We start from the raw sequence: 11,833 nt of genomic DNA on the forward strand, positions 1-11,833 counted from the left end.
ATTCACACTTCCAGAGTACACATCTTCCTGCAGCAGTCTCACAGGCCGGTGTTGGTCTGAGAAAGGTCACTTGTGAAGACTGCACCCCCATGCAACATCAAAACCAGATGTCTGATGAATTGCTCCCCATAAAAGATTCCTCTTTTACAATGGAGCGTGGCATTGCCAAATACGGTAAGACAGTTAGGTGAGCATTCCCCAGTTGTTAAAATTCCTTTGGGTAATTCAGAATAGTAGCGTTTTGGAGAGACAGTCGCAGGAACGTTTCACAATGAGCTTGCTGTAAGATTCTAGATGTAGTGCGGGATATGCTCCAGGTTTGGAGTGATTTACTTTCATCTGCCACAAACAGTCTGAAACAGGATGTGATGCTTTTCATTGAAGAATCTATCTGACCGTTGACGGGTTTGTGCGAAACGAGGGCAGCTGTTAGCTTTAAATTTTGATAACACAGGTGGTGTCCAAAGCATCCCAACCTGGTGTGCTTCCCTTTACACAATCTATTTTTGCAACCTATCACATAATAAAATCATGTTGCATTTCATTACCACACACAGCGATTTAATGAATGCGTGTATATCCTGTATTCTGGCTGACTTCAGCTCTGCCCTCTTTTGTCTTCCTCTTATCTTCCGTGTTTGAAGAGGGAATGTTTCTGTTCCTATCACCTATGAAATAAACCATTCTGATAAGGCAACATTGTTTCAGCTCTCCCTGAGAAAACTTACCTATGGGTTCTGATAAGCTGAAAAAAAAAGTCCCAAAAAATGTGGAGCCAGCAGCTGCCTGGTGACACGCTGCACTGAAAGGACTGTCTGGCTCTCTGCGAGCGTGTGCTGAGAGGTGATGGACAAGACCCGGCCTCCTCCCTGCTCCTATCACTCCCTGTTAGCGCGTCTTCTCCTCCCCTGCTTCTAACTAATCACAGCTGACAAGGCATACACAGGGCTCTGTAATACGCCATTGGGTGGAAGGAGTTGTGCTGACCTGTCTTAATCAGGGGAGAAGGAGCAGGAGAAGGACGTTGGGCTATAAAAGCACGACCTCGGCTTAACAGAGACAATGCTCTGTCTTCATGAGAAGACCAGATGTTAAATGTTAAACAGCTTCAGGGTTAAAAGTGTGTGCTTAAGTGTGTGTGTGAATGTGTAAGAGAGAGAGAGGGAGAGGAGGGGGGGTGGGTCAGGGTTGAGAAAGAAAAAAAAATACTAGTCCAACGTGAGGCAACTTCTTTGCACAGCATCAAATATGAGATGACCTGTGCTTGCTTTGGTGGATCTCTGTTTGCATATGGTGCATCCAATTCACGTGATAAGGGTGTAATCCCACGAGATTATAGCAGGCCATGTGAGGAAACACACATATGCACCTCATGAACTGTGAACACCGTGCATTTATACACCCACAGGCTCTCTTGTGCTGAAACATTGATGCAGACCTTTCACTGTGACGTAATACTGTATATCATCACTGACACTTACAGTGAGATGATGGGATAAATATTTCAATGGCAGGGGGGTCGAGCTGGAGGACAACCACAGCACTGTTCCGGGAATTTCGCCGAACTACAGTTCGCATGCAGAGCGCCCCGTTTCTCTCGTCAGCATCTGCGCATAGCCTCAATTTAAAATGAATTCATCTCGAGGCAATTTGAAGCTCTGAAGTTTGCTTGGTTCTCCTGAAAAAATAAAATAAAAATTTTGACAAAAAAATACTGTAAGAAAATGATAAATTAAAATAAACTCTTTTTGATGTAACATGCTTTGAATTTTTGTTCCTAAAGACCCCGTAATTACTCCAAACAGAGAGAAACTCCAGGGAAATATAGGTCATCCACATTTTTATTTTTTTTTAATATTTTCTATCTTAAAAAAACGTATACAAATACTCATATGCATGTATATGTTACAGGTGATGTATTAAAAATGTTTTTAAAAAAAAAATATGTGAGGACAACGCCTGCTGGGCTGGCTGAGGAGGATTTGGGGGTTTCACTGCCGCTGCAATATCTTGCTCCCTGTGTGAAGTAGGAACTCGGGGGTGTGAATGAGCTGAGACTCACGGCTGGTTAAAGAGCAGGTGACAAACACGCGAAACGCTGAGCGACAACCTGGCGGACACTCACTCGAGCGGCTTAAATTCCTCAGCGGCTTTTATCCTCGAAAGTAACCGGAGACTCTTACCGTTTGGGGAGAAACCGAAAAGTGTCGAAACAAATGGTTTAAGGCTGAATGTTCGCAGACCGGGACGGATGTTTTGCAAAGACTGCTACTGCTGCTGCTGGTGCTGCTGCACGGGCCGTGGATGTACAAAAGAACGAGAATGACAGCAGACAAAGTCAAAGAGACGGCGCGCCACAAAGGAGGGCAACGCGGGACATGTGTGTGCAAAGAAGCGGTGCCCTAGATCTGTAACACATCTGAGTAATTCTGTCGTCCATGCTTCTTTTATGTTGTTTTGGGGCAGCAGTTCCTCATCCCGCACCTGGAAAAACAAAAGAGTGCATTCCCTGGCAGTACATCTCCATGCGTAAATGGAGAGACGTGTGTGCGTATTCGCCGTGCTCTTTTCCTTTGTGCTTACAATAAATTACGCTTGTTTTGTCACTTGTGTCCTGTCCCATGACCGCACTATCATAGATGCATTATAGACTTCCTCATACTTCATATCTGCCATGAGTGATGGCGATGCCTTCAGAAGCTTGCAGTAACGGTGCGAAGAGTAGCACTTACGAAAGAAGCTTCGGCGCACCGGATCGCAATGGTTATGTGAAAACATGTGTCATTCCACTGTGGCGAGACCGACACTATGAGTCGTGGGTGAGACTGATGTTTACAAAAATATGGAGTTCGCAAAGACTCCGGAGTGCGGTGTGTGTGGGCTCGCTTTCGTTTTTTCTCGCTCTGCTGGTCAAATGTGCAGACTGGAAAGCTGATGCCAGCAGCAGCGCTGACAGCAGACTCTCGCATTCATCGTCTCCCCTTCACTTCGTTTCAGGCTGCGCAGCAGAGCTGTTGCAAACTTGCTGGAGTGTGGTTTCGCCATTGTTCACCCTTGTATGTGCCTTCTTTTGGGTCGGTGTGTACTTAATCCGCTGCGGGGTTCTAATCCAGACCGCCATCTCCCTCCTAACCTTGTGCCACCTAGGCGAAGTAGCGGCGTGGTCTCTTCTGGATGGGACAGATGAGCAGCTGTTTTCATTCACGACAGCGGCCGTTGTTGTGCTCCTCTGCGTGGCCACCGGCGCACTCATGGTAGTACGGTTGAATCAGGGCATATCGGTGATCGTTTTCATCAGCGTAGTCAGGACTATCTCACTCTTCTCTCTGCACAAAGTGCGGGCCACTTGGAGACCATACGTAGCGTACCTGGTTGGAGTGCTGGGCATCCTGCTGGCGAGGTATGCTGACAAGCTCCTTCCCAACCAAGGGAGACACAAGGAGGGCTGCACCCCTGTGACTGAGGCCAGGGAAGAGATCCCTGTATTTAAAAGGCGCAGGAGGTCCAGTTCTGTGATAGCCTCAGACATGGCACACAGTCAGTCCAACAGCAAGTCACATCGCCGGACCTCTCTGCCATGCATCCAAAGAGACCAGGTAAGAAGTTCTTGTCCCCTTGAACTTTTCTCTTTCTGCTTTGTGTCCTATGAATTTTTTTTGTTTGTTTGTTTGTTTTTGTTTTTTTGAGTGGGGCGGAGGAAAGATGGGAACAGTCTGAGCAGTGGCATCAAAACATGGACCACTGGCCCTTTATGGATCTGATCACAAATTTCAATGTTATTTTATTATTATTAGCAGGGATTTTAACAAAGCCAGACAGTGTGCAGGATCCTAATTTGAAAAGGAAAGTCAGGCATGTCACAACAGAATAACATAACAACAGAAAGTCTACTAATATGATAATACAAGTATTATTATAATTATTGTTAAGTAATGTGCTGGTTTTTGTATTTTTTTAACCTTGCAGTGTGGAGATTACAGTTTGCTTGGGTGTGCTTTGATCTTTGATCAGATCAAATCATTTTTGACAGATATCTTGTCATATTTTGTGGAGCTAATTGCAGCCACTCTCAGGCACAAATTCAATACTAACAAAGGATTTATTTTTCCTATTTACATCCACACTTAAACTGTTTAGACAAGTTATCATTACAAATACCTTTTTAAAAATCTAAACTGATAATACATCTTAAAAAAACATATGAATTAATGCAGATTTTCCTCATTTTTCAAGAAAACGATGCACATTTCAAACCTGTGTAATGTTTTTGGAGTAGAAAAAAAACTTCGGCCTATGGTTTAATGTCAAGCTCGCTTTTGTCATTTCAAAAATAAAGTACCAAATGTGAAGTGTTTTTGCTAAATGGAATGCTATTTTTGAGTCCGTGCCTTCGAGTACTGATGAGAAAGGGAAGCTGATCCCTGTCATCCCTAATTTTTTTTTTATCAAATGTTTTCCCCAGATAATGTCTGAGCCACTGCTTTTCTGTCTTGGACTTTAATGTCACTTGTTTCTCACCACTTTACTTGCTTGCTGTACTTAAACCTCTGGAATGTGGTTGCACTGACTTTCAAATCTTTACTGATACTGTTACACATGCATTCCTGCGTTAAAGAAGACAGGTTAGCTTCACTTAAATGAACTCATATCAACTCTTAAAGCCTTTCGAATGCAAAATCAATGAATGGGAAACTGACTTTTAGAGCCATCAAAGCTATCGTTGTGACCTATGAGTGTGGTTAGTGTGGCAGATGAGAGGCTGCACTGTCGGCCACTTGAAAGATGCCTTCAGGGCTAGTTAGTGTTGCAGTGTGCTAGTTTGTTTTTCTTTGTGGTCACACACATGCACACATATGGTGCACAATTTGGATATGAAAAGACTCTTAGATATTTTACACTCTTTTTTGATTTAGGAATGATTTTGCAACTGAAGCTTATTTTTGTGTATTTATTTTTAAATTTTTTTTACTTGAAGTAGGATGTTAAAGAGTTCTCCCACAAATAAAATAAATTATTTCATATTATATTTATTTACACATGAGGAAAGCAGTTCAATTTCTACATATAGTTTTTGATATCTTCTCAATTCTGCATGAAATATTCTCTAAATTTGCTCTTGTTTTCAGTGTACGCGACGATGCTTTTAAAACAATTCAGAAATCGAGTAAAGGTAAAAGTTCAGTAAAGTATATTTTTAATTTCTCCATGCCTCACCAAAGCAGTGAGACTACGCGGATACATTTGACGGCTAAACTGCAATAAGTCACAGCAATGCACCTTTACAAAGCTTGCAGATGTCAAAACACATAAAAAAGGGTGGACACCAGGTTTTACTTTTGGATTCAGGCTCCACTGAATTCAAAACAGTTGCTTAGAGCACAGTAAAAACAGACAAGTTATGATTTATGATGTTTTGTGTTTTCAGTCCCCATACCTCACTCAAAAGCAGGATGGAACCGGCTGACAAAGTAGGCAATATCATGAAAGAGTGCAGACATTTACAACATCTGTGACTCTCCTACATTGTCACCTCAGCCAGGCTGGAGCCCTCTGCTGAAAGACCGTCTCAATTACAGGTGTTTGTAGTGGGACAAAAAGACGGCAATGCAGGCACCCACAGCGCAACATGAAGAAGTTCACGACATATTAAAGCTTCTACAACAAAGGCCAAGTGATGCACCCTTCCCTTTCATCTCTGATGGTTCTGCTTAGCAGTTGACCAGTCACCGCCTGCATGTAATTGAGCCACACATGGCATGCATATGCTGTCTTGTCTGTGTGGTCTGTAATGTGTAAACAAGCTTGCGCTGATCCACACTAGTCATCACCTTATTCCCACTGGGCTCTGGCATCCCAGGGGGTTAGTGGGGGTGAAGGGGATCAGTCACACTTTTCGGGGCCCGTGAAGCAACCGCCACATGGTGATGGGAACAGGAGAGATGCCAGACAGCAAATATATACATCTATATATTTTTTTTAAAAATCCGTCTGGCAGATGAAAATATATGTATTTAGTGTTTAACAACAACGAGGCTGTAATTTTCTAGGAGTGTCTTTGTTGTAAAGAGGCTGGTTGATGTTTTAACAGTTTGCCCTTTTGCTGTTTTCAAGAGAGTTATGATGTTTTAAAGAAGCAGCATAACAAGGAGTACATCTGCGCTGTGTTGACCCGATGATGTTTACACTAGTGCTATGTGACTGAAGTGTTTGAAGAACAGTGTAATCCTGGATGGAGCATTACATTTGATACTTAACTTTATTTTTCTCAGGAAGCTTCTCTCAAAGACCTTTGAGTCTTATTAAAAAAAACAAAAAAAAAAGAAACAAAGCTCTTCAGATTCATAGTCACGATGTAAAAACTGTTTATTCAGAAAATAAACAGAGCAAAGAGAAATCTGTTTCTTTGCTTCATCACAAATCTCAAAGCTACTCTACCCCCCATTCTCATCACCATCCTTCCAAAGTCACGCTTTGAGGCACTGCTCAAATTCGCACAAAAGTAGATTTGATAAACAGTAATTTTCCCTTTTTTTAAACACAAATTGGCTGCCGACATCTATCAGCTCACTAAATAGATGCATTTTGCAATGCTGGGGTTGTCCCCCCCACCTCCCACCCCCATCTTTGGCTTAATAAAAGAAAGTCATTATCAGCTGATCTGATAGCAGCTAGCAGGGGCCTCTGCGGGATAGTTCTTCATCTTGGTTTAATACAAAATGACAAGCCGGTCTTCTGTATTTCAGTTGGGGATATTGAACTGGAGAATAAGGTGTGGACTCGTGTGGATCACTTTTCACAGCATGTGAGGAAATTTGAGTCCAAGGCTGTCCTGCTGCAGACATAAGCGCCACCATAGAACTTTCTGTGCGCAGAAGCAGAGGAAAGCAGTTTTGACCTCTCCTACCTGAGCTGCAAAGTTTGGGCAGAGCTGATCAGGCCGGTAATGGGGAGTAAAGTACTACACCCATTGCAAGGTCTTTGAAGCCACTCCCCTTTCTCTCACTAACCCCGCCCCTTTCCATAGCTATTTCTCCACTCTCTGTACTCTCTCTGACACCAGCACAAATATTATCCCAGCCAGAGGAGGAAATTCTTTCTTAACTCGGATGATGAAGATATTCTTGAAATCTATGATAATGACTTCCTGCAGAATGGGTTCCAAACACAATTACTGTTGCTCTTGTAAAGGTTTCCTCTTACTCTATTTTTACCGCACTGTCCGTAATTGAATTGTGTTTGGGATGGAGGAGGTTGTTGATAGCCTGTAGGGCAGTGATTTACCACTGCACACTCTCATCCTGAGCAGCTTGTTTGTATTCTAAACTCGTAGCCTCATGGGACATGATGCGTTTTAACTTTTTTTTTTTTCTTAAATATTTTTCAAAAACTTGAATGGCCTCTGGGTTAGGAATGGTCTCATTGAAAGCCTCCTTTTGCACTTGGAAAGGAAGCTGATATCAGCATGGGGTTCCGTGTCTTGTGATTGGGCGTTCCACTTCACACTTTCAGTCCTCATTCAGTCCCCGTGTATTAGCTGCGCTGTGCGTGTGTGAAGAGGAGGAGGCGAGGGGTGGAGGAATCGGGGTAGGAATGAAAGTAGGTCATTTGAGGTTTTGTTTAGTAGCCAGGCAAAACACCAGGCTTACTCTTACCCCCCCCCCGAATGGTGGAAGAGTCTTGCGTTTTACTGATGCAGAGTAGCAACTTTTAACGTGCTTATGCTCCAGATTTGTATGTGTTACCTCTGCCATGTTGGCTAACCAGCATGAAGCCACATCACTCCAGGTTTTGGTCTTGAAGTTGCCCGTCCAAGCCTCCAAAGGTTCTCTTGGAATTATGAGAACTGGGTGCTGTTTCCATAGTTTTGTCAATCACTTCAATCAAATATGTCGTCATTGTGCACACTGAAGTGATTAATATGTAGTTCAGCTGGCTTAAGTATCAGATAAATGGCTTTGACACTATGTAACCAAACCAAACAGGTTATCTATGCCAGTGGCTTTTGTTTTTTAATTTCTTTTAAATAATGTATCCAGCTGATCAACAAATAGTTTTAAACATTGCCTTTACCAAAAGCTAAGACTTTGTCCAGTGTTTTTTTCCCAGATTTTTCCACAAACTGTCAAGTTTTCAAACCGTTCCAACGTCTTCTTCTGTACATCTGTATGTCTCTCAGCTTCCATACTGGAATAGCATTCAAATGGCGGTAAAAAACCACTACGATTGTACACTTGTGTCTTCAACCAAACTACAGTTGCCATGGCGCAACGTGCCAGGTTACAAAATCAAGAGCTGCACGACTGACTGAAGTGCTACAGAGATTGTTGTGCGCGACACAGGCTTACAGGATGTGATGTCAAATTTGCCGCGTGACACAGTGCTATATTTTGACAATGAGCTAATTTTCTTGTCCATAATCACTTGTTAGTGATATTACCTTGATCCTAGAGCTTAGCATTTAACTGATCGAGAACAAAGTTATCAGTATTGATCGCAAAACAACACAAATAACGCCCAGGCTTTGATTAACCAGAATTATTCTTTAAACTCTACTCTCCTGAATCACACATCTGTGTCCACTTCTTTCATTTCAGTCATTTACAGCAACAAGATCTAGCTCATTCCCTGTATCTCTGATCATTTAAGCCAACCAAACTAGAGGTCCGGGACTGAATTGAATATCCTTCCCTCTCTTCCCTAACCCTGGCACAACCACGCTCTGGTTCTCTACTGATTACCATGGAAATTGCAGACGTCTGTGTGAGCATGTGTGCACATGTGTGTGTGTGTGTATGTGGTGCCAGCAGCTTGATGGCTGCCAGCTGCTGTAGGCTGAGAGGTTGAATCCGCTCTGAGAAACATGGAGGGCCTCTAACCACAGACGCAACCCAACGCAGCTGGAACGGCTAGACAGATGCAGGCCTCCAGCTCTAACACACATCACACATATTAACACCTCCGGTTCCCAGTAACTGGCTCACACTGGACTACAGCAGAATCTAAAGTGAAGTACAGATTTTTTAAACTTTTTTTTTGCGTGAATTGAATAGTAGATTATGAACTGTACTCATTTCTCCTGTGTTCTTGACTAAGGCAACTATGTCACTCAAGTTTTCTGTGTTACCATAAGAGATGGACTATTTCTGTAATGGAGGTGAACAGAATGTTCCTGGCACAAAAGTGTTTATGAGTAGAGTATGTGGGCGTCCGTGCTTGTGCATGAGTGTGTGTCTGTGTATGTGAGACAAAGATAGAGAGAAAGTGTGCGCACGTGGTGGTGAAGAAGTGGATGTCCGTGCATACCAATAGGGCTGGATAGTGTTTGTAATACAACGTAGCCAATACTCGCGTCAGCATGTCATTACCATAACTTGTTGATTTTTTATTTTGAGAACTGTAGACATGTTTTTATTTTTCTAGAGAAAAGTTTTTTTTACTTGTTATAGCTCATTAATGTCTTTTTATCTTACTGCTAGAACAACTGAATTTGTAATGATTGTATAAATATATATATTTTTGGTCTATTTAAGACTGCACTTTTAAGAACTGGCCGGGAACAACTTTAAAAAATTAGTCTATATGGGGAAATCTGGCTTAACAGTAAGCATTATCCCTGCTAGATAGATCTAAATGCATGAAGAAATATTAGATAGCCCACTTTGTAAATGTGGTAAACTGCCCTTAAAGAAAAAAAATAATACCAAAGAAACTGCAGAAGTAAAGAATATTCAGCTTTATTTGTCATTACTATAACATCGTTTATAGAAACATGCAGCCTAAAGTGATTTTAGAGCACAGACGGTGGTAAAAACATAAATAGAGATTTTATAAGATCTTAAAGTCCTCAGATCAACTAGGAGATCAGTATCTTCTTATTGATCTATTTGGTAGATATATTGATTCTTTTAAAAAGCCACAACATCGCTCTGACCCTTGAAATATGAACATAGGTCCTTTTTGGGGTGTCCTGTGATGCCTGTGGTACCAGGAGGGTGGCAGTGGTGTCTTGTGGCTTGCAGGTTGGAGCCCTGAGGGATCAAACTTAGTGTGGCACATCCTGCAGATGCTCAGACTGCAAACAATGTTTTGGTGGGTAGGCTTGTCATAGTTACCCAGACATAAATGACAGAACCCGAGAATTTTATTCAGTTCACCTAGTCAGAGGTTTTAGTGTTGTGGCTGATCACTGTAGGTCAAATGCATGCCTGAGAGATGGTGCCAGACTACAGGGGCAATACAGGAAATATCTAGTAAAGGATTGTTCCAGGAAAAAGTCCTGCTGGTTCCAGATTCCAATAACGGTTGTGGAATTTTTATGGTGGATCTTTTTTCATAATTAGGCATTGTGGTCCTTAGGCCATGGCTGCTTTCTGGCTAACATTTCTAGCATCACTGTCAGGCCTTTACAATGCATATGAAACGAGGGTATATGTTGAAAATTTACTTACAAACTTATATTAGCAAGCAAACATCTAACATCTAAAAGAGTCATAAGGTAGCTTTCCCTAAATTCTGAAACCGAAAAAATTTTGAATAACTTCAGTATTTTCTTGAATCCAAACATTTGTGTCTGTAACCCTGAAGCCAAGCCATTTTGTTCTCTAAGGGATGGGCAGTACATTCGTTTGGGGAAATGAATGCAATGCCTCAGGCTTTCATGTCTATTTATCATCCTAGGGGCCTTTCAATCACAAGAGGAGCCCACCTTTAAGACAGTAATCCCTTACATGAGGAGACATTCCAGCCGTTGCCCTGCTGCTATATGAATTGGAATGTGCAGGTTGAAGGGCCTGAAGGACAGGCCCACGGGCCCATTTACTCAGCCCTTTCCCTTTCTCTCCCTGCACACCGTGACCTGAGCCAACACCACCATCCCGGGCTGTCACCAGGTGTACAGCTGGCCTCTGCCGAATGAATAGATACTCTCACATTTCCCCAGGAGGTGTGTGCTCAAGTGAGCATGTGTGCGTATTCAGGAGAGGGAGGTGGAAATGTAGTTCTAGACTGAAATAGCGACAGCCAGTAGAATGTGTGAAACACAGAATAAATAACTGTTCGTTTCCACTCTCTCTTTTCTTCCTTTTATATTTTGGAAAATACCTCCCCAGAAAAAAAAATTATCTCAGGACTCTTTCATCTGAGCTCAGATTGAGTAGGGGAAGTTCAGCTAATCCTCCTGTTCCAGTATCATTGTGTCTGCATTAGAAACAGAGCAGGCCACAGTTGCTGCTGTCGCTGCTGCTGCTGCTGCCATGACTCATTTAGCGAGGGGGAACATTTTGAGCCCCCATGACTGAGGCTGCCCAATAAATCCAAACATAGTCAGCTATTAATTGATTATACATTTCAAGAGCATGACAAGAGAAGTGGTTTTCAGTGATGAATGACTGCATTTAATAATCCACTGCCTGGTTTGTTTCTCAGGCTTTCAACTGTTCAGACTGTTGAGACTTTTTTGTTCAATTTAACTTGAACATGTAGTGTGAGTTGTCCCTTAAACATTGTACTGTTTCCAAAATGCCAGTGTTTATAGAGGTATTCAGATCCTTGATAACAGCTTGCATGAACACAGGAGTGGTGGAGATTCAAACTATTCAAATTCTGTCTTATAAATCCAAACAACTTGTTCTTTGAGTGTTTTGATTTCATGCCCCTTTAAGTTTCTATTGTGCATAAATTCAAACATATTTTGTGACACATTTACTTTGAGTATTGAGATTAGACAAAAAGATGACAACTTTCTAAATTGTAATTAAAAAAAGTAAAAGTTCTTCTTATAGTTTTGTGTTTTATTAATGAGAATCAAGTAAGTGCAACACTTAGCATTAAAGGA

The 11,833-nt window shown here is 42.0% G+C and overlaps 1 protein-coding gene across 2 annotated transcripts in view; it reads left to right on the plus strand.

Annotated features, from left to right (window-relative positions):
- The first annotated feature begins 1,919 nt into the window (after positions 1-1,919).
- Positions 1,920-11,833, plus strand: part of LOC102197921 (cGMP-inhibited 3',5'-cyclic phosphodiesterase A-like) — a 76,564-nt gene continuing 66,650 nt past the window's right edge. For both annotated transcript variants that reach the window (XM_005728071.2, XM_005728072.2), the window contains exon 1: positions 1,920-3,596. In XM_005728071.2, coding sequence (XP_005728128.1) covers positions 2,682-3,596 — 915 coding nt within the window. In that variant the 5' untranslated portion in view covers positions 1,920-2,681. The remainder of the gene's footprint in view (positions 3,597-11,833) is intronic.

This window comes from Pundamilia nyererei, unplaced genomic scaffold (assembly GCF_000239375.1).
Source record: "Pundamilia nyererei isolate P.nyererei 1_Seehausen unplaced genomic scaffold, PunNye1.0 scaffold00027, whole genome shotgun sequence".
NCBI classification, from domain to species: Eukaryota; Metazoa; Chordata; class Actinopteri; order Cichliformes; family Cichlidae; genus Pundamilia; species Pundamilia nyererei.